Source organism: Gekko japonicus, unplaced genomic scaffold (assembly GCF_001447785.1).
Source record: "Gekko japonicus isolate JY-2015 unplaced genomic scaffold, Gekko_japonicus_V1.1 scaffold316, whole genome shotgun sequence".
Taxonomy (NCBI): domain Eukaryota; kingdom Metazoa; phylum Chordata; class Lepidosauria; order Squamata; family Gekkonidae; genus Gekko; species Gekko japonicus.
The window spans coordinates 99,560-123,358 of NW_015169784.1; the positions used below are offsets into that span (position 1 = coordinate 99,560).

General features: G+C 48.0%; 1 protein-coding gene across 1 annotated transcript in view; it reads right to left on the minus strand.

The window, feature by feature from the left end:
- LOC107115235 (suppressor APC domain-containing protein 2-like) overlaps positions 1 to 23,572 on the minus strand; it is a 44,646-nt gene extending 21,074 nt beyond the window's left edge. Inside the window, exons 1-2 of the mRNA XM_015416893.1 lie at positions 23,155 to 23,572; positions 1,734 to 1,870 (exon numbers count right to left, since the gene is read on the minus strand). Coding sequence (XP_015272379.1) covers positions 1,734 to 1,870; positions 23,155 to 23,572 — 555 coding nt within the window. The remainder of the gene's footprint in view (positions 1 to 1,733; positions 1,871 to 23,154) is intronic.
- Positions 23,573 to 23,799: the final 227 nt, after the last annotated feature.

Here is a 23,799-nt window from a genome sequence, read left to right on the forward strand (position 1 = left end):
TACTTCTCTCAGCTACTTTACAATTTCTAAAAGCAAGATGGCCGCATCCTAACCATCCCGTTCTCACCCATAGTGCAGCGATTAAAGGGCCCAGATGTACTTGCCCCCATCCTGATGTCCGTATATGGGGGTTAGGTGGTAACTAATGTGATAGTAGTGCACTAGTGGTGCACTAGTGGTGGCGGCTCCTATTCAAAAGCCTGGCAGAAGAGCTCCGTCTTGCAGGCCCTGCGGAACTGTGCTAGGTCCCGCAGAGCCCTGATCTCCTCTGGGAGCTCGTTCCACCAGATAGGAGCCGCCACCGAGAATGCCCTATTCCTGGTCATGGTAAGTCTAATAGAACGGGATAAGGGGCAGGGTTGCCACATCCAGGTTGGGAAAGTCCCGGAGATTTGGGGATGGAGCCTGGGGAGGACGGGGACCTCAGTGGGGTACAAGGCCATGGAATCCACCCTTCAAAGCATCCCTTTTCTCCAGGGGAACTGATCTCTGCAGTCTGGAGATGGACTGTAATTCTCCCTTTCTCACAATACAAGAACTCGTGGGCACTCAAGGAAATCGCTGAGCAGTTGGGTTAGAACAGATAAAAGGAAGTCCTTCTTCACCCAAAGGGTGATTATCACATGGAATTCACTGCCACAGGAGGTGGGGGCAGCTCCAAGTATGGACGGCTTCAAGAGGGAATTGGATAAACATATGGAGCAGAAGTCCATCAGTGGCTATTAGCCACAAGGTATAGATAGGAAGTCTCGGTCTGGGGCAAGTGATGCTCTGTATTCTTGGTGCTTGGGGGGGGGCAGCAGTGGGAGGTCTTCTAATGTCCTGGCCCCACTGATGGACCTCCTGATGGCACCTGGTATTTTTGGCCACTGTGTGACAGAGTGTTAGACTGGATGGGCCATCAGCCTGATCCAATATTGGCTTCTATAATGGTCATATGTTCTTAATGAGAGTGAGGAGGATGATTGGGGGCCTGGAGACCAAGCCCTATGAGGAAAGGCTGAGGGACCTGGCAATGTTGAGTCTGGAGAAGAGGAGGTTGAGGGGGGACATGATTGATCGCTTTAAGTATCTGAAAGGCTGTCACTTGTCTTAGAGGAGGGCAGGGAGCTGTTCCTGTTGGCAGCAGAGGAGAGGATTCACAATAATGGATTTAAATTAAGGCCAGGAAGGTACTGGCTGGATATTAGGAAAAACTCTTACAATAAGAGTGGTGCAACTGTGGAATCAGCTGCCTAGGAAGGTGGTGAGCTCTCCCTCACTGGCAGTCTTCAAGCAGCAGCTGGACAGGGACGCTCTAGGGCCTCCTGCATTGAGCAGGGGGTTGGACTAGAAGGTCTGTATGGCCCCAACTCTGTGGTTCTATGATTCTAAGACCCATGCAGAAGAACACCATGGGGATCAGTGGGCTGAAGTGGGAAGGGACAAGAGACCCCTTTCCTCTTGTGGAAGAGGAAGGAGATGCAATTTCACCTCCTTCTCCTCAGTTCGGCTCCTCCAAACTGGGTGGCTTTTCCTCTAACCTGTCCCACATCCCTGGGAATGATCTTTCCAGAGGTTGGAAGGGGCTGAAAAGCCAGAGACAAAGGCAGTGTGGAAGAATATTGCACAGCATTACTAGGAAATATTGTCACCCCTAGGGATAAGGGCCCCTGACCAAACTGAATACTTTGGCAGCATGTGGACTTTGGCAGCATGTTGACCCTAAAGGACACTCCCGAAAATCCACTCACCACATCGTATTCCAAGACATTGGAAATGGTATGTCTGCGTGGCTCCTTAGGGATCCGGATGCTCCGATGTCGCCCAGCTTGGCAGAGAGAGCTGTTGATGCTACGGGACCGAGTGACTCCTTTCCCATCAGATTCTCCTGAAGTAAAAACAAAACAAAAAATGGAAGGGCACAGTTATATTACGACAGGCATCTATCATGTCTGTAAACAAAGCTGGAGTCCAGGGTGGCACCTTTAAGACCAACAAAGCGTTATTCAAGGTAGGAGCTTTCGTGTGCACGCGCACTTCCTCAGATACTGCGTGCGTGCACACAGAAGCTCCTACCTTGATTGGAACTTTGTTGGTCTTAAAGGTGCCACCCTGGACTCTAACTTTGTTCTGCTGCTTCAGACCAACACAGGCCCCGGTCACACAGGCTGGATATTGCAGGGGGGAGGCGTGGCTGTTTGCCCCGGGGCAAAATAATGCGCAGTTGCGCAATCAGACATCCCGTGGAGGTTCCGTGGAGGTCCCATGAGTAGGGGGGAGGTGCCGATCACAGGACAATCCTGCGGCGTGGCAAAGAAGCAGTGCGGTGCCGCAAACGGGTTTGGTTTTTTCTGTACACCAAAGTATGCGCATGCTCCGCTGGGTGCTTGTGCGCATCCATGGAGACTTGGGGGGAAAAACTTTTTGCAAGGGGACATGGGCAGGCGCCGGATGCCACTGGAAACGCGATCAGACGCCCGCCCTTGCCCCGCGGTTACCGGAAACTAGTACCTCGGAGGTACTAGTTTTTTACCCCGCATCTTCGGCGGGAAGCCTCAGGTGAGCCACGGGAGCTCTACGCTTCCCAGATGTGGCGGTGAGATCGCGCCCGGGAAATCCGCCTATCTTCCATCTCTCTAGCGTGGCTAATGTTCCATGTGACCGCAGCCACAGTTACCCATCTGGATCTCTTTTCTCAAAGGAATGTCAATGTATCGGGATCTATTCAAAATGAAAATACATCTTCCAGAACCCAATGGTATCTAAAATCTAAATTCCAAAAAGTTACCCTAGACCGAGGCTACCTTCTCAGATACGTTCGATTCTCCTGTTGAATTGCCACTCCCCACCCCATTTCTACTGTACCACTGAACGCATGAAGCTGCCTTCTGTTGAGTCATCTGACTGGTCTCTATCAAGATCAGTATGGCCTACTCTGTCTGACAGCAGCTCTCCAGAATCTCAAGCAAGGTCTTTCATCATCTCCTTCTTGATCCACGTTAAGTGGAGAGGCTGGGAAATGAACCTGGAATCTTCCACACGGAAAGCAGATGCTCTGCCACTGAGCCACAGCTTCACCTTTCCCCGTTCTTCCAGTAGTTATGAAATGCACCTTCCAATGTGTAAATCACACCATCCTAGCCACTCCCCAAATATTCCACAATACATCCTTAGTCTTCTTTCCTTTAGGTAGCCAGTGGGAGGGAGGGAATCCAGATATAAAAACCCACATCCTGACAACCAAGAAGCTAAAAAAAAATTCTATCACACCCTTTCCACTTAGGTCAGCGAGCGGTCCAAAAATTAAACTGTAGTAAACATATACCCTCCAGGCCTTTTCCAACTGCTAAATACCTCCGTTAAAAATGCTTTAAAAATGCTCAGGCTATGACTATAGTTGACCTCCTTTAAGTTCTGAGGAGTAGAAGCTGAAGATATTTTTCTCCATGTCAATGGGCAGCCATGAGGGATCTAGAAAAGATCCTTAAATGTAAGGATGGCGACCAAAATCAAGTTAGTTCATGCCAGAGTACTCCCCATGGGTTTGAAAGTTGGACAATGAAGACAGCTGAGAGGAAGAAAGTAGATTTCTTTGAAATGTGGAGTTGGAGGAGATTTTTACAGATACTGTGGACCGCCAAAAGACAAAGAAATGGGTTTTCCATCAAATCAAGACTGAACTCTCCCTAGAAGCCAAAATGACTAAAAAGAGGCTACAGTTCTTTAGTCACATTATGAGAAGACAAGAGTCACCAGAAAAGACAATAACCCTAGGAAAAGTTGAAGGCAACAGGAAAAGAGGAAGACCCAACATGAGATGGATTGACCTTATAAAGGAAGCCCTTTGTCTACAAGATCCGAGAATGGCTGCTGACGATTGGATGTTTTGGAGCTCATAGATTCATAGGGTTGCCATATGTCGGAAGTGACTTGATGGCACTTCACACAAACACACACACACACACACAGACGCACACACACACTGTCAGAAAGGTAATGCTGTAATACTTGTGATGGGACAAAGAATAGGGACACTGCCAATTTCACCACAAATACTTTTGGCGGGAAAATGCGTCATTGTGAGCCAAGCCTCAAATCTCCTCATCTTGCCACAGCCTGACTGGAACAGCCGCTCAGTTTCCACTGGCCTTGCTCCCAGTTGGGCACACAAAATGTCAGCAGGTGAAGTTATTCCTGCTTCAGAGAAACAGCAAGAAGAAACAGCGTCACTCACATGCTCCACTGTTGTCTGCCGGGCTGCTTTTCCTATTTATGAGATGGATTGACCTTATAAAGGAAGCCATGGCCCTTTGTCTACAAAATCCGAGAATGGCTGCTGACGATTGGATGTTTTGGAGCACATAGATTCATAGGGTTGCCATATGTCGGAAGTGACTTGACGGCACTTCACACACACACACACACACACACACAGTGTCAGAAAGGTAATGCTGTAATACTTGTGATGGGACAAAGAATAGGGACACCGGCAATCTCACCACAAATACTTTTGGCGGGAAAATGCGTCATTGTGAGCCAAGCCTCAAATCTCATCTTGCCACAGCCTGACTGGAACAGCCGCTCAGTTTCCACTGGCCTTGCTCCCAGTTGGGCACACAAAATGTCAGCAGGTGAAGTTATTCCTGCTTCAGAGAAACAGCAAGAAGAAACAGTGCCGCCACATGCTCCATTGTTGTCTGCCGGGCTGCTTTTCCTATTTATACTGTCAAGGGCACAGAAGTGGGGTCAAGTCAGTCACAGGGCGAGAACCCCACTTGCCACAGAAATGTCGCTTAGGCCCCCAAGTTCCATAGATTTCTACCCTGTTGCATCCATACCGCTGTAATTAAAGCCACTAATTACAGGCCCTCACTGATTAACTGAGCCCAGCCTGGCTCTGATCCAGTGAGATTGATTGTCCTTGCTGATGTCCTAGGGACAGAATTAATGAGGGACCGACTGCACATGGTGAAAGAAAATGAAGGACCCGGGGGGGACTTCCCCATCCCCCAGCCCGTGTCCCTTAATCCTTATCTCTGGCTCCATCTTGCCAGCTCTGAGGTGATGTTCCTCACTGACAGTGACCAGATGCAAAGAACATGGATTTGTGTAGTTTTGATAGTTAGGTAGCACTGGGAATTTTAGCTGGTGAGTTTATGATGCAGGGGCGAGAAATGCTCCATTTGTCAAATTTTCTTCCTTATTTTGGAAGTAAAGGTATAATCAGCGTGGTGTAGCAGTCAGAGCGTCAGACTAGGATCTGGGAGACGCAGTTTCAAATTCCTTACTCTGTCATGGGTCACATACTTTCAACCTAGCCTACCTCACAGGGTTGTTGTTGGTAATAAAATGGAACATACCTGTTCACTCCAGTCATCTTCAGAGGCCTCGCTTCAGTTGCCCCCATATTCTGAGGCTAGACAGGTGGCAACCCGAGAATTTATTTATTTATTTATTTGATTTCTACCCTGCCCTCCTGCCGAAGCAGCTCAGGGCGCCTTACAAACAGTTTAAAACAACACACAATTTAAAACCAGCTAATACAAAATATAAAATACAATAAATACGGTAAAACTAAGTAAATACGGGAGCATCCTATGGTAAAGTGCTAGTGCGACCCAACCGGTGCAGTCAGTTCTTATTTGAACGCTTGGTGAAACAGCTCAGTTTTCACGGCTCTACGGAACTGCTGGAGGTCCCGTAGGGCTCTAATCTCATTGGGGAGCTCGTTCCACAGCGTTGGCGCCACCAAGGAGAACGCCCTGGACCTGGTTACCACCAATCTGGCATCCCTAGGCTAGGCCCATAGCTACAGTGGGGCATCTTGGAGCTAGGCCCCCCAACTTGTTGGCAAGGCCCCCTGACTTCCCATCCAGCCCAGAGCATCACAGCCTCCTCCCCTGAATTAATTTGATTAGCCAGTGCCCCCTAAGAAATTTAAATGCCCTCTGACTTTAAAAACCCCGGCTACGGGCCTGCCCTAGGCCCAGGGGGGACCAGGCGGTGTTGTGTTCCAGACCGCAGTGCTCTTTGGGGAATGTATGGGGAAAGGCGGTCCCTCAGGTTTCTCGGAAAGGGATTTCTCGGTCACGGCACCAAAATTTTGGAACTCTCTCCCTTGGAGATTTATCTGTCTCCCCCTATTGGTGTCTGCCACCAGCAGAGGAAGACTTTCTTGCTTCAGTTGACATACCCCCAGTATCAGCATACTCTCAGGTGAGGCAGCTTCCAGGGCCCAGACCAGTGTTCCCTCTAAGCCGAGTTAGTGTGAGCTAGCTCAGTTTTTTAGCCTCTGGCTCACACATTTTTGTCTTAGCAAAGGAAAGATGGCTCCAGAGCCAACGAATTTATACAGTAGCCAAATGGCTCACTCACAACTTTAATGCCAGTAGCTCACAAAGTAGAATTTTTGCTCACATGACTCCACAGCTTAGAGGGAACATTGGCCCAGACCCACAGATCCTGACCCCCCCCCCCACATGCTATTTCCCTGCTCACTTGTGAGTGCTTTGCTACCCATGCATCCAGCTGCACACACTGCACAGCGGCCTCAGAGAAAGGGCTGCCGGAACCGCAGCTGGCTGTGTGAGGATGGGTAGTGGGAGGGCTTGTGAGCAGGGCAGGGAAGGACGCGCAGGCAGGTAGTGAGGTACGTGAATGAGTGGGTGGGAAGGGTCTCCAGGAACCCTCTGCCCAGGGCACTGTGAAATCAGGAACTGGCCCTTCTCCCAATAATGTTTATTAACCCTCCCCCCTGGTTTTGGTGTCGTTTAGGATTTTATGATTTGATTTTATCTGCACCGTATTGTATTTGAACTGTTCAACTGATTTTATGTGAATTTTATTGGTACCTATGTACCAGCTGGTGTAAGCCGCCCTGAGCCTGCTTGCGGGGAAGGTGGGGTATACATTGAATGAATGAATGAATGAATGAATGAATGAATGAATGAATGAATATGTCCCCCCTTGGGGACCCTGACTGGGTGGAGAGGCGGCATGAAAATGTTTTAAATAGATAAATAAAAGGGAGAATGTTTTTGGTTGAGGACAGCGACGGTTTTTATCGCGGCTGGCACCCTCCTCAGTTTTCCATTCTCGTTTCGACCTCTTCCCCGCTGCCCACAAAGCAGCCAGCGGTCTGTAATATCGGAATAACTAATTATAAGCATTACTATTCGCCATCTGTTTTCAAAATGTCATTTAAAATGTCTTATTGTTTTATCTGGTTATTGTTTTAATACTATGTACATCACCCAGAGCCCTACAATAGTAGGGATGGGGCAATTCATAAATTTAAATAATACTAATATGAAGAGGGAGGAGGAGGAGGAAGAGGAGAAGAAGAGGAGGAGGAGGAGAAGCAGAAGAAGCAGCAGTAGTTGCTGCCACTCTGGGTTCTCACTGAGGAGAACAGTGGGGTATAAATATCTAATTAAACAGAACTGCTCTAGTCTCCGATGCATCTGGCAATTCCAAATTCTTTCCCTCCGTGACTATTGCTATCCTGTGATGAATACTTAGGGAGTGGTGTTGATAACCATCTTCTGCTTCTCTCCCCTTCTTTTTAATTGATGTATCAGTCTGCAAATGGAACTGTAGAAGCAGAAGGTACACGGGGGGGGGGAGTGGAGGAAGCGGAGAGTGCCCAAATTGGGGTGGTCAGCTGCGGGGAGGAAGAGGCCGTGGGCGATGCAGAAACCGTCAAGGAACACTACCCAAATCTCAGCTGATGTGCAAAATCTACAGAGGGCGGAATGGTGTGGTGCCAGTTGACAGTCGTGGATCGATTGGCAGCTGCCCAGACAGTGAGACCGCTCTGCAGTGAGACCCAACTCAGCAGATGGAGGGATGCCCGTGGCACAGCGCCAAACACTGAGAGCTGCCAATTCTCCCTGTTCCAGCAATCCCAGCTGCGGCAGCAACTGCTGATCAACACACACTTTGTGAATCTTTCTTTCCCGAGCCTCAGCTGCCTTCTGACCATGAACTCTGTACAGCCCCTTCCTCTTCCCTCTAAAGATGGCCACCAATCCAGGCTCCCATTCTGACCACTCTCCCCGGGGCCAAACTGATTCAACCCAGGGCTTTTTTTGTAGAAAAAGCCCAGCAGGAACTCATTAGTGTAATAGACCACACCCAACAGCAGAAACTCATTAGCATATTAGGCCACACCCCTGACAGCACAGCTCATTAGCATATTAGGCCAGACACCCCATGTTACCAGAAGTGTGCTCATCCAGCCACACCCACCTTTTGCTTCTTATTCTGTTTACCTTGTTTGTTGTCAAAACCCAGGGCTTTTTTGTAGCAGGAACTCCTTTGCATATTAGGGCACACACCCCTAATGTAGCCAATCCTAATGAGTTTTTGTTGTTGGGTGTGGCCTATTATGTTAATGAGTTCCTACTGGGCGTGGCCAACTCGGGACCCAGCCGGAACTCCGTTCCTGTGCGTTCCTGCCCCAAAATAGCCCTGATTCAACCCATTCTCCCCCATTTGGTTTTGGGGGGGTGGGGGGGGGGGGGGTTCTGTAAGGTCTAAGTAAGTAAAGAGTTAGCCCGTGGTACCTTCCAGGCTCCTGCCAAAAGAAAGAAGCCTTTGCCAAATTAAAAGCCAATGGCAATTTAATTCAAAAACGGCATGCGTGCTAGACTGGCCCTGCCATTGGCCAACATGGCCCAAGTTTACCATGCCAAGAGTGCCTTGCTGATACGTTCAAGGTTTCTACAAACCTTCTACGAACTGTATATGGGCAATAGATTCAGGTGGACAGCCATGTTAGTCCGAAGCACTGGAAGAAACTTTGAGTCCAGTGGCACCTTTGAGACCTTTAAGACCATCCAAGTTTAATTCTGGGTATAAGCTTCCGTGTGTTGGAAAAATAGTCAAAAAAATTTTAAATTGTTCAGAGTGTCAATGTATCTTGCTTCACTGAATGAGACTTTCTTCTGTTTAAAAAACTTTATTTCTAAGGGTAAAGGGTATACAGGAAACCTACAAATAAACAAAACATTGGCCCCTGCCACACGGGGGGAAATTGATGCGGGCAAAGTGCGGCTTTTGAAAGCCGCACCAAAAGAGACACGCGGCGGCGGGATCACACAGATCCCGTTAGCTGCCGCGCAGTTGCTCCCCGGCACAATCAGATGCCGGGGAGAAAGCCACGGAAGGAAGTGCGAGGCCGCCGGCTGCGCATGTCTGCACGTGCGCAGTTCGGCTGGGAGCCTCGATTGCTCTGGAAGACGGGCGCTCCGGCGCTCCGACGGCCGCGCTTGATGCAGCGTTTCCGGTAAGTCCTGCTCTGTAGGTGTTTTTTTTTTTTTTACAGCGGATTTTCGGCCTGAAGGGCTGGATCAGGGATGGGTGCGCGCCGCTTCCCAGATGTTGCGGTGAGATTGCGCCCATTTGCTGCACCCCCGATCTGTCCCTCTCTTGGGCCAAAACCTTCCATGTGACCGGGGCCATCTAAGAGCTACATTTTTGCTGCTTACTTCTCAAAGCATAGTCACACACTTCTCAAGCAATGGTGGGCAAACACCTACTTCTCGACCCCTGGAAAGGAAGTCACCTGAAAACAGTAACCAATCATTGTTTGTAAACACACCCAGATTCGCAGGCTTTTTCCACATTGGCTGTCTGCCAGGTTTTCCTACCCGTCATTCTAAACAATAGCATAGAAAGGTAAACAAGTTAACCGTATAATGGCTGGAATCTGAGACCTTGCAAACACATACATTTCCAACACCATGCTCATGCACACTTCATCAGATACTCAGCACCTTAATTTGCTTTTTTCAGGTAGACCTTTTCAGGTAGACCTAAAACAGTTTTCTGCCAGAGGGCATTTGGTGGAGGGGAAACTCTTTTTTGGCTGTGTTTTAATCATGAGTGTTGGTTTTTAAGTGTGTGGTTTTTTTGTGCTCAGGTTTTAACTTGTCGCCTACGATGTTTGTGTTAGGGTTGCCAGGTCCCCACTGGCTACTGTCAGGGGATGGGGGACTAGCGTTCATAGCATCATAGAGTTGGAAGGGTGGCGAACCTATGGCACGGGTGCCAGAGGTGGCACTCAGAGTCCTCTCTGTGGGCACGTGTGCCATCACCCCAGCCAGGCCCAGACCATCATTAAAGTGTTGAATTTTCTGCCAAATAATTTTAAGTAAATGAAAGCAGTTGGGATTGCTTTCCTTACTTTGTTTGGATCATCTTAAGTTAATGTATGAGTTGTTTTTTCTAAAGTAAAACCTCTGTATTCAGGTTACATTGGCGTGTTGGCACTTTGCGATAAATAAGTGGGTTTTGGGTCGCAGTTTGGGCACTCGGTCTCTAAAAGGTTCGCCATCACTGATCTAGTCCAACCCCCTTGCCCAATGCAGGACCAGCCTAAAGCATCTCTGACAAATATTCATCCAGCCTCATCTTGAAAGCTGCCAGTGAAGGGAAAACTCCTGAAGATTTGGAGATGGTGCCTGGGATCTCAGTGGGGTACACTGCCACAGAGTCCACCCTCCAAAGCAACCATTTTCTCCAAGGGAACTGCTCTCTGTAGTCTGGAGATGAGCTGTAATTCCAGGGGATCTCCAGGTCCTACCTGGAAGCTGGCATCCACAGAACTTGTGTCCTGTTAGCTGCCTTGAGTTTGCATAGTTAAGTTGGGGTATACATATTTTAAATTCACACATTACATACGAATTAAGGAAATATCCACATGCCAAGAACTTCGGCACATTAATGTCGCGATGTTGGAAAGCCGTTGTCTTACAGTGAGCAGACGGAATGGAAGTGAGGATTCCAGTTGCTCAAGAATTGTACAGAAGGAGGACGTTCAGCGGTTGAGCCGGAATGGCCAAGCTGAGCTCAGTACTCCGGTCAGAAAAGCCCGCCAGGCTCTGACCCTAACCCTCAAGTTCTTTCCTGTTTACTCTTTCAGACTCCGCCCAGCCTCTTCTTCTTGTGACAACCTGTCTGACTCCAGGCTCTGCTGCATTCTTCCCAGTGCTGTCCTGGCTCCACCCCTTAACCTGCCAAGTTCCAGCCTGTCCCTGCCAGTGACCAGCCAGAGATGTCCAACCTTGACTGGCCTGGTTCAGCCTGGTTCTTCCTGCCCTAGCCGCATAGATAAGTTGGGGTATACATATTTTCAATTCACACATAACATACATACGAATTAAGGAAATATCCACATGCCAAGAACTTCGGCACATTAATGCCGCGATGTTGGAAAGCCGTTGTCTTACAGTGAGCAGACGGAATGGAAGTGAGGATTCCAGTTGCTCAAGAATTGTACAGAAGGAGGACGTTCAGCGGTTGAGCCGGAATGGCCAAGCTGAGCTCAGTACTCCGGTCAGAAAAGCCCGCCAGGCTCTGACCCTAACCCTCAAGTTCTTTCCTGTTTACTCTTTCAGACTCCGCCCAGCCTCTTCTTCTTGTGACAACCTGTCTGACTCCAGGCTCTGCTGCATTCTTCCCAGTGCTGTCCTGGCTCCACCCCTTAACCTGCCAAGTTCCAGCCTGTCCCTGCCAGTGACCAGCCAGAGATGTCCAACCTTGACTGGCCTGGTTCAGCCTGGTTCTTCTAGCACCTCTCCCAATGGACTGCTACTTTTGAAATAAACGAGTTGTCTCAGATGTCATTTTCCTTGCGCTGGGCCCTGCCCTGCCCCATCAGTTGCAGCTGCCACACAGACCCCTCTTCTTCCACTCAGCTAAGTACACATACTAGGGACTAAGTCCCACTGAGCTTCATGGGAGTTACTTGTGAATATGCATGCTTAAGGTTGCCGTGTTTGGGTAAAGTGCCATTGGCTAATTTCACACATGTTGGATTCAATGTTCCCTCTAAGCTGTGGAGTCTTGTGAGCAAAAATTCTACTTTGTGAGCTACTGGCATTAAAGTTTTGAGCCAGTGATTTGGCTGCTGCAGAAATCAGTTTGCTCTGGAGCCATCCCTCCTGAGCCAAGACAAAAACGTGGGAGCCGGAGACTAAAAACCTGTGAGCTAGCTCACACTAACTCAGCTTAGAGGGAACACTGGTTGGATTATGCACTTTCAATGCACTTCAGCAATTGTTTGCAAGTTATTGTGTAGTGGGTTTGCCGCATGGACTAAAGACAAAGACTGGCATAGTGCAAAGCACGCTTTATTGGTACACAACAAGACAAAAAACTACCGGCCGGCTGGCCAACTATATACACCCTGGGGGACACACCCCTGGATCCCATTGGTGCGTTTGAATCTCCTGCCATGGTTCCCATTGGCTCCCCCAGTGGAGGGACTAGGAGCCTAGTCCCTATTGTTCTCCCAGAGTCAAGCTCTGAGGTAATCGCTGGCCCTAGTGCCGGTCAGCGGAGACAACACAAGTAGATTTTCCTTTTCCGCACAGGAAAATCCAGCTGCAAAAGCACATGGAGAGTGCCTTGCCCAACGGCAAGCTGCAGCTGACTTATGGCGACAACCCGTTGTGCAGTTTCCAAGGCAAGAGGTGAATACAGGGGGTGAATTTATTTATTTACTAAAACATTGACATCCTGCTGTTCCTCTTGGCTCAAGGCGGCTTGTCCCCCACTAAGCCAAAGATAAAACAGCAAGTCCCAAGTCCAACCCTCACTTAAAAGATGCCTGGCATTTCAACCCCCTCAAAAGCCAAGTTTGCCTGCCTCAGCATAGCAACCCTGGACTTCCTTGGAGGTCTCCCATCCAAGTCCTAACCAAGACTGACCACGCTTAGCTTCTGAGATCATCAGGCTAGCCTGGGCCAACCAGGTCACAGCAGCATCGCATTACACAATAAACTGTAATGGTGTAAGCATCATTATACAACAAATTGTAGTCTCCAGATCTTTCCTAGCTCCTATCAAGGAAAAATGCACTGAGGGTGACTATTTGCCCTGCCAGAGAAACTTACATGTGGTCCGTCCGTATATGTGTAGCCAATTGCTATACATATGTTTTCCCAACAGGGCAAATATTTTGTTCTTGGGATTGTTTGGATCGGGTAAATGCTGCAGGGTGGGAAGGATTATGCCACCCCACATGCCATAATCCCAATCTGAATCAACCCTCGTGCACCTGGGAATCCACTATTTCAGGTGGGTAGCCATCAATGTTCCCTCTAAGCTGTGGAGTCTTGTGACCAGTGTTCTCGAGATTGTTTGGATTGGGTAAATGCTGCAGGGTGGAAAGGATTATGCCACCGTTCCCCACATGCCATAATCCCGATCTGAATCAACCCTCCTGCACCTGGGAATCAAGGTTTCCACTATTTCAGGTGGGTAGCCAAAGCCATGTTGCTCTGCAGTCAAACAGCAAGATTTGAGTCTAGCAGCCCCTTAAACTCTGCAGTCAAAAAGCAAGATTTGAGTCTAGCAGCCCCTTAAAGACAAAGTTTTTCCAGGTTATAAACTTTGACTCCTGAAAGTTTATACCCTGGAAAAATGTCTTGGTCTTTAAGGACTCACCATGTAAATGGAGCTAAAGTCTGTAGCATGTAGATTTTAATGTAAACCAATCTATTGCACTGGGGAATGATCATTTCTGTCACAAATTGTAGAAAGAAAGAAAGAAAGAAAGAAAGAAAGAAAGAAAGAAAGAAAGAAAGAAAGAAAGAAAGAAAGAAAGAAAGAAAGAGAGAAAGAAAGAGAGAAAGAGAGAAAGAAAGAAAGAAAGAAAGAAAGAAAGAAAGAAAGAAAGAAAGAAAGAAAGAAAGAAAGAAAGAAAGAAAGAAAGAAAGAAAGAATTTTTTAGGAAAAGTCAGAATTAGAGGTGGGAAGAACTGTGGCTCAATGTGTCAGCTGTTGGGAATGCAGACGTAGAGATTACAGGCCTGAAGGGCAAAAGGCCAGCTCTCTGGCAAAGAAAGGAGATAAGAAGTGATAAATGGAATGGCAGAACAACACATGCAAATACATCCAAGCCTGCTATGCAAATAAACCTCACACAGGCAAGGAAATGCGCCCGCCCAGCTGTGCCCTTACACACCTCACTCAAATGGAAGCCAGACACACCTTGGGTGGCCAGGCTGACACCCGGAGGTCCGCTTTGTCCCTCGGAATTACCACCTAAGCAGAAGACAGTCCTCCAGTCCACCCTCTCCTGCTTATTCAGAGGCTCACCTGCAAATCCTGCTTTCTACAGCAGGTGGGGGAGAGGGGCTGAGAAAAGGTCAGTGGAGAGGGCAGCGGTAGGTGCTGCTTCTGTATTATGCTGACTTATTTTGCAGAAGGCTTGTTTCTGTTCAGCATGTTGCGTTTCCCTCATTCCCGTGGCTGATCATCGGCTGATTCTGGTGAAATAAACAAGGAGTCCAGTGGCACCTTCAAGACTAACATAATGTATTCCAACAAAAGGTTTTGTGACTCAGAGCTCACTTCATTGGGTGTACTGGACTGTAAAATTTCCATCAGGCCAATTTATAGACACACAACAATAATTTTGGTGAGGTACTATAAAAGGTACTTTAACTATATAAAGTGTTTTAATTATTTATACATGGATCTGCTTCAGCTATCTTTAAAAGTATGTTTATAAAATATTTTTTTCTTATTCTGCTGCTGGCTTCCTCATATCTTCTAACTCTTTTGTACTTGCGCGTGTCTCATAATGATTTCATTATTATCTTGCATTCAACATTTACATCTTCCCAAAGTGCTGAATGTTATTTTTTTCCTCATGTATTTCAATTTCAATTAGTAAAAAAGAGTAAGAGTCTGAAAAAGTGAGCAGTGATTCACGAACGCTTAAATCCTGTCACAAATTGTGTTAGTCTTTAAAGTGCTCTTTTTGTAGCAGGAACTCCTTTGCATATTAGGCGACACCCCCCCCAATGTAGCCAATCCCCCAAGAGCTTACAGTAGCCCCTGTAAGAAGAGCTCTGTAAGTTCTTGGAGGATTGGCTACGTTAGGGGCGTGTTGCCTAATATGCAAAGGATCTCCTGCTACAAAAAGGTCGGCTACCCATCTTGGTCTATTTCGATTGTTTTGTTATATCATTTTATCTAAAAGCCTATATGCTATGAAGACTTCTTGAATAAATGAATAACTATTATTTAGTTGCTTTAAAGGGACAAGATGAACTTCTGGGTTGTAGGGACAAGATGAATTTCTGGGTTGTAAGGTGGCGATCCAAGGCACAACAATAATGGACATATAATTACTACACATAAACACAGGGCTGCCACTTAAAATGGTAGTCAGGTGTTGGACTCTCCTCCGCCACTTCCTTATTGCACAGTACAACTGATGAAATCATGTTGCCCATTTCCTTGCCTCTGCAAGTAGCCACCAGTAATTTAAGGTCAGGGAAGCACGTGGATAATAGTTAGTTGTGCTACACATTACAGATTGTGCAAAGTAATAACCTAGAGTAAGGACACTACCTTTAACAATTGATGGGTTTATCATCTCCTTGAATGAAGTTTGCAGATCAGGTTTCTTCCGGGACCTCAGGGAACAGATCAGCTTATCCTCACCTGGCAACTGCGCCCACTATTGGAATAAACGGTTATTGTTGCCAATATTACTTCCTTAGACCAGTGGTTCCCAAGTAGAACACACTTACTGTTCGTTTTGGGAACCCAATTCTACATTTATTGCTGGGATTGAAATTTTTGGGACACACTTGTAAAGTAACTGCTGTTTTCCCTTTCCGTAAGATAAAATGCAGAAATTTCACATCAGTTAGCACTGAACAAGGTTATCATTTACTTTTCATGTTTAATATTGATATAGTGCTACTCGGCAATAGGCTGTATTTCTAGGCCACTTTGCACGTGGTCAGAGGCAAACTCAAGCTGCCTCACCCAGGTCTCCCTGTGTCTTGTCTTACTCCCTCCAGGCCTCATGACCCAACCTATGAGAGAATCACAACCCACTTTTGGATCCCAACTCACATGACACAGCTGGAGGGGCTCCACAACCCAGCTGATCCTTAGAAACCATTTCTATACTGCCTCCTGGTCTAGATAATTGATGTAGCTGTTGGCAGTACTCTCCTCCTCGAAGATGTTCACGAAACTCCAGTTGGTTCAAAATCCTGCCCCAACTATTGCTGGGAGTGAGGGAGTATATTGAAACTTTGGTCTGTGAGTTACGTTGATCAGCCTTCCATTTCCAGGTACAACAGAAGCTGCTGGACCCAACCTTTAGAACTCTAAAATGACAGACTTCAATCTAGCTGCAAACACACAACAGGAAGTAACGTGACATCAGTGCCGTGTAACAGGAAGAGGAGGGGCAGTGTTGTGACCACATTAGTATCAAGGCCAGGACCACAGGGCAGGAGACCAAAGGAGCAGTAGGCAAAAAATACCAGCCAAGAACCAGGAGGTGTGGAACAAGTCCTGGCCCCACTGGTGGACCTCCTGATGGCACTGTTATTTCTGGCCACTGTGTGATACAGAGTGTTGGGCTGGATGGGCCTTTGGCCTGATCCAACATTGGCGTCTCTTATGTTCTTAAGTCAAAGGTTAGAGCCATGGAGGACTCCTCTCCATCACTGATCAACGATCAACCTCACTTCCCTGTCCTGCTATTCTTTGCAGCACGTATGTCAAGACTTGCAAGAAGCATAGCATCCTTGCTCTCTGCACAGCTGGTCCAAAAGGCAGCAAGAAAATGTGGTTCATGACGCAGCTGGAGGGGCTCCACAACCCAGCTGAAAGATCTTGGAAGATAAGCAGGGTTGACCCCGGAGACAGATTCAGATGGGTAGCTGTGTTGGTCTGAAGCAGCAGAACAAAGTTTCAGCCCAGTAGCATCATTAAGGCCAACAACATTTCACTACAAATGTGGCAAAATAAATTATGGGGACACCTTCTTTTGAGTAAAATTATGTGTCAATCAATCATGCCCAATTTGCCTAACTACCGAAAAACATTTCAAGTTCTTTGGCTTTCTGTAGTAGAATAGTTATCTGAAAAGGAGATAATCCCTAATAATCCATATTATCGAGACTTGATATCGAGACTTGGGCCTGCTTTGGCGGGGAGGGCGGGGCATAAATTGAATAAATAATTTTTTTTTCAAATTTAAAGTTTGACAATGTTTAAATCGTTATATTGTGACAAACAAGAGGTGTTTAAACTTTTGAAAGAATAAAATGGAATATTATGTACATAGTATAATGGTAGAAAGGTTTCCCTTGCTCGAAAGCCAGTTGAATCCAACTCTAGGGGGCAGTGCTCATCTCCGTTTCCAAGCCAAAGAGCCAGTGCTGTCCGAAGACGTTTCTGTGGTCATTTGGCCGCCAAGACTAAACGCTGAGGCACACTGAACACCGTTACCTTTCCACTGAAGTGGTACCTATTTATCTACTTGCAGTTTCTCGCTTTTGAACTGCTAGTTTGGCAGGAGCTGGGGCCAGAGATGGGAGCTCACTCTGTCATGCGGCACACTCGGGTCTCGAACTCCCGAACTACAGACCGTCTGGTCTGCAGTTCAACGTATTAACTGCTGAGCCACCACAGCCCCTATAACAGACCAACAATTTTTTATTCAATATATAAGCTTTCGTGCGCAAGCACACTTCCTCAGATAGTGTGCTTGCACATGAAAGCTTATACCTTGAATAAAAATTTGTTGGTCTTAATGGTGGCACTGGACTCAAACAGCGTTGACCCTGGTTAGCATTTGGGTTTGACACCACCAAGGAAGTCCATGGTTACTCTGTAGATATACCTCCTCTTTTCATCTCTTGCCTTGAAAAGCCTACAGGATCACCATAAGTCAGCTGCAACTGGACAGTACCTTCCACCACCACTACCATATGCTAGCAAAAACTGGAGGCAGTAGGAAAAGAGGAGGGACCCAACATGAGACGGATTGACTCAGTAATTGCGAGTAGATAAATAGGTACTGCTTCGGTGGGAAGGTAACAGCGTTCCGTGTGCCTCGGTGTTTAGTCATGCCGGCCACATGACCACGGAAACGTCTCCGGACAGCGCTGGCTCTTCGGCTTGGAAACGGAGATGAGCACCGCAACCCTAGAGTCTGACTCGACTGGCTTTCGAGCAAGGGAACCTTTACCTTTACCTAAACGATGACCAGAAATAGAACACATTAGTTTGTTAAAAGGTTTTTGCAGTGTATTTGTTACTAGAACCTTCAGGTGAGGCCTGGAAATCTCCCTGCATTGCGACTGATCTCCACACGACAGAGATCAGGTCCCTGGAGAAATTGGCTGCTTTGGAGAGTGGACTCTATGGCATTATACCCGGCTGAGGTCCCTTCCCTCCCTAAACTCTGTTCCGCTCCCAAATCTCCAGGAATTTCCCAGTCCAGAGTTGGCAACCCTATTTCAGATAGTAGGTCATAAACAATTTTCTGTGGCTTCTCCATTTTAGGGTGTTTTATATCAACATGCATTCCCTGCCATTATTTAATTGTTGTGAACTGCTTTTAAAACCTTTGGAATGTGTTCTTTTCAATGGCATGGAACAGCATGTTTAAGAGAAATAAAACCTGAAAACAAAAGAGAGACAGAGAAAGAGAAGAATGGACAAAGGTACATGGGAAGAGACCGGATAGTTATTTATACAGTCTAATCCGACTCCCCCCTCCCCACCTCTATTCTTTGTCCCATTAACCAAAGCTCCTTACCAGCGGGGAGCTCGGATCAGAGCAGCCGGCTAAGAGGATTGGTCGTCTCTATGGCTGGGGAGACGGGATCAGGAGCACTAAACCCCTGGCCGTATGCTGTCCTGACTGAGTGGTCGGCCTGGCAGGGTCCTCGCCGCTGGGGGGAGAGTTTGCAGAGCAGGGAACGGGAAAGTAATCACAATCCTTGTATGTCACTTCTAACTAGAGTTGCCAGCTCTGCCTTGGGGAAAACCTGGAGATTTGGGGGGTGGAGCCCGAGGAGGACGGGGTTTGGGGAGGGGAGGGAGCTCAGCAGGGTATGAAACCATGGGGTCCACCCTCCAAAGCAGCCATTTTCTCTACTTCCTCTACATTACTATTATGATCCAAGATCAGCCGTCGAGAATATCAGCAATACGTAATACACACTGGATGCATAAAAGAGATATTCTGTGCAGAAAACATACAATTAGTAGTCATAATAAAATTGTTGCAATACTAGACCGTCTTCTTCTGCCTTGTTGAACATGCCAGAGTGCAGAAACTTGCGACCTTAAGGGCTGTTTAGTTAAAGCGATCAGCAAGAAGAAGAAGAGAAGTATAAAAATAATCTGTTCTGCCTGGATATTTGGACAGAGTTGGGGTAATGTACATATATATTCAAATGGCCTTGTAAAACTGGCAATGTAAGAGGACATGTCCGATTGTTTCTACCATTGCAGACTGACATGGGCAGAGACGTTGTCCATATGGGCCTCGTGTATATCTCCCTTCCAGAAGGGCAGATGGGAGGACATTGAAACAGTCCAGGGTGAAGGCTCTGCGGCGTTAGGGGAATTCTAGCCATTGTCTCTAGGGGGACTGATCTTGGTCATTTGGAAATCAATCGTAATGCTGGGAGATCTCCAGGTGCCATCTGGAGGCTGGCAAGATTACTTGTAATGATTCTTCTTTTTGTTTATTTCCTGAACACACTCCTCCATGTGCCTATTTACACACACACACACACACACACACACACACATCTCTCTTATTATACCACAGCCCAGGAGGGACTCTTGCCCAAACCACTTGCCCCGAGGCCCTGTAATTTCCAACGCCCTCTTCCAAGTCAAACAGAAATTAACTCTCTATAATGTAAACTAGCATATCCCATACAAAGAGAAGAAAAGAACTAAACTCCCCGTGTCAAGATGTACCTTTATCATTAAGGGGGGGGGGGAATTGAAGCCACTAAGAGGCAGATCTAGGTTCCAGTTGAGGGACAGTTTTTCTAACTTGAAGTTTCTCTGCATATAGAAAGTTAGCATCTCAAGAAGAAAGGTACGTGATACACACGTACACACACACACACACACAGAGAAGTTTTCATAAAGGAGAGGCACATTTAACATATGAAGCTGCCTCATACGTAATAAGACCATTGATCTATCAAAGTCAGTATTGTCTACTCTAGGATTGCCGCCCCCGGTCATCCGAGGGAAAACTCTATGGTTTTCCCTCGGATGGTTGTGGCCCCGCCCCCAGCATGCCCGGCGGCGTCACGTCACTTCTGGGTGACGTGCGTGCGGCGCATGCGCACACTCCCGGAGCAAGCCGGGAGTCCCCCACTCCGGATACAGGTAACACTTGGCAACCCTAGTCTACTCAGACTGGCAGCAGCTCTCCAGGGTTTCTGGAAGAGGTCTTTCACCTGATCCTTTTAACTGGAGATGCCAGGGATTGAACCCGGGAGTCCCAGGTAGAGGGGCATCCTGGGGAGGTCCGCTGTGAGTTGGATGCCTCTAGCTTGCGGGGGAGGGCACTCAACACACTCCCCCTTTTGCACTTTGGACTCTAGAATCTCCCCCCCCAAGCCAATCTGCACACAACTTGGGGGGGAAGGTAGAGGGGTATCCTGGGGGAGGTCCGCTGTGAGTTAGATTACTCTGGCTGCCAGGGGGACTGGTTGACACACTCTGAATCTGCAGCTGTGATTTCCCTAGAGAGCAGTTTCCCGGGGCCACCTGCTTTGGAGGGGTTATAACCAATGCTCCCTCTAAGCTGCTGAGTCTTGTGAGCAAAAATTCTACTTGGTGAGCTACTGGCACTAAAGTTGTGAGCGAGTGATTTGGCTACTGCATAAATTAGTTTGCTCCGGAGCCATCCTTCCTGAGCTAAGAGACAAATGTGTGAGCCGGAGGCTAAAAAACTGTGAGCTAGCTCACACTAACTCAGAACACTGGTTATAATCCCCCCCCCAAATCCAATCCTCACCAAACTTGGAGGGCAGGTAGAAAAGAGTCAGCTTGAGACTAGCTGTGAGTCTGGCGTCTCTAGCCCACAGGTGGTCTGTTCTACCGAATCTTGAAGTCACAAACCTGACGAACCCCATGAACCATGAACTGGTTCGTCTAACTGAAAGGTTCATGATAGTTTGTGGTTTGTGAACCCCCCACGAATCACCATTTTCCCGGTTCATGCCCACCCCTACCTGGGATCTTTGGCATGCCATGCAGATGCTCTACCACTGAGCCACAGCCCCTCCCTTGAGCCATCAGACGTGGTCCCCTACCAGCATTCCACAGTGAGGTAGTCGTCCAGAAAGCCATAGCACATATAGGACTGACAGCTTATAAACCAGTCTCTCTAGTTAACCCTTTACTATTAGTTTGATTGGCACCAAATACCAGGTGATAGTATGATTTACCTCCATGCCATGAAAAACCTCAACTACAACCCTGATTGTTCCCTGGAAGGACAGATACTGAAGCTGAACCTCAAATACTTTGGCCACCAAATGAGAAGGGAAGAAGAAGAAGAGATTGGATTTATACCCCACCCCTCACTACCCAGAGGTGTCTCAGAGCGGCTTACAAACTCCTTTCCCTTCCCCTCCCCACAACAGACACCCTGTGAGGTAGGTGGGGCTGAGAGAGAGCTCTTGACAGAAGCTGCTCTTTTTCAAGAACAGCTCTTATCAGAACTACGGCTTGCCCAAGGTCATCCAGCCAGGAGCAAGTGGAGGAGTGGGGAATCAAACCCGGTTCTCCCAGATTAGAGTCCGCGCACTGAACCACTACAACAAACTGGTGTAGAAGGGAGCACTCACAGGAGAAGACCCTGATGCTGGGAAGAACTGAAGGTCAAAGAAGAAGGGGACGGCAAAGGATGAGATGGTTAGACAGTGTCATAGATGCAACAAACATGAAACTGAGCCAACTCCAGAGGACAGCAGAAGACAGAAGGGCCTGGTGTGATGTGGTCCATGGGGTTGCAAAGAGTCGCACTCGGCTGTGCGACTGAACAACAACAACTAAAAGGGACAGGACATTTTTTCCATGGCCAACTGGCAACCCTGATACAAGAGGAGTTCTCAAAGATGGATAAAACCCACGTATACAAGCTACTTGGGCAGAATAAGGCCTACCTGCTTTCAGACTTTTTTCCCCACATGCCACTAAAATTAGCTTTGAGCATCTTATTTGTGAATGTGAATATTGCGAGGTGAAAAACAGGAGACGTACACTTAGCCAACTTTTTGATGAGCCCTGCTCCCGTACCTTTAACAGGGGTTAGATCTGCAGACAGTAGCAAGTTTTGTTGTGCATTTCTCCCTTCCTCCTGCTGATTTCTGAAGAGCAAGTGGCTGTCAAAGATACAAGAAACCATCTAGGCCGTTTTTCTCATGGATTTTTAGCAACGCTGCAAATCTCTTTCCCAGAAGGCTTACGACACCTGGAACTACCTCTGGGTATGCTCTACGTGTTCCATTCCTTCTACTCTTTCACTCTGCTAAGATCTGCTGCTCAGGTCTCCTCCAGGCAAAGCTGACAAGATCAAATTGGAGCTGCCAACCTCCAGGTAGGTCCTGGCGATCTCCTGGAATTATAACTGATCTCCAGATGACACAGATCTGCTCCCCTGGAGAAAATGGCTGTTTAGGAGAGTAGACTCTATGGCACTATACCATGCCGAGGTTCCTCTCTTCCCTAAACCCCACCCTCTCGAGGCTCCACCCCCAAATCTTCAGGAATTTCCCAACCCAGACCTGGCAGGCCTACAAAAGGAAATCGAGGCCGGCTTTTCCAAAATAAGGCTGGACTATCCTTTTCCATACGCCCTCACAACTGATCAGCCTAACAACCTGGAGAAACCAGGAAGCACTGACTTCCTGGCCCCTCACTTCTATTTCAATCCTACTGAAGAAGAAGAAGAGTTGGTTTTTATACCCCACTTTTCTCTACCCAATGGAGTCTCCAAGCAACTTACAATCACCTTCCCTTCCTCTCTCTGCAACAAGCACCTTGTGAGGTGACAGGTGGGCCTGAGAGAATTCCGGAAGAACTGTAACTGGCCCAAGGCCTTCCAGCAGGCTTTGGGTGGAGGAGGAGTGGGGACTCACCCGTCTGATTCTCCAGATTAGAGTCTGCCCCTCTTAACCACCACACCACACTGACTGTCTTGGGCCTTGCAAAAGAACTCTTGGCTCCTGCTCACTAAATTCACCCCCCACACACACATTATATAACTTATGTCCCAACGGTGCCCCGGTTCCTCAAAGAACTGAGGAGTCCTGGCTTTTGGCTCCAACCCGCCAGAGTCCCTCCCTCGTCACTTACGTATCCGGCTCAAGTTCTTCATTGACTGCGACGAACTCCGTCCGCTTTCGGCACTGGTGCTCTCTCTGGCCTTCTCTTCCTCTTCTTCAGCCCGCACAAGGGCAATTCTCAACCCGGCCACCAAGCGGGGGAAACTCAAGTAGCCCCTGCAGGGCTCGGCCACTTGCTGTAGGGCCTGGAGGACCCCGGGCGGGAGCTGACATCTCTCTTTGTCTCCCTGAGGGGTCACCCCAGAGCCTCCGCGACCCCAACGGCTTTCGATTTCCGAGATGTGGATGGTCCCGCTCCGCTGATCGTCCAGGATTTCAAAGAGGGTCCGGAGGCTGCGGAGAAAGGGACGCGGGAGACGGGTGGCACGAGCCGGAGACGGGTCCTCTGGGTTGGGGGGCAGGGATGGGGCAGCCAGTACCGCGCTCATTGGAAGCAAGGCGCAGGGTGCCACCTGGATGCCACCAGGATGTGAAGCAGAGGGGGCTGTGGGAGCTGGGCCTCTTTTGGGAGGGCAATGAATTCAAGAAGCAGGGTGGAGAAAGCTAGAGACAGAGGCCTTAGTTCTACGCACAGTGAAAAGCTGGGGACAGAAAGCCAGAACTTCTGGGTTCCTAAGGCCAGGAGAGTAATCCCTCGTGTGTGTGTGCGTGTGTG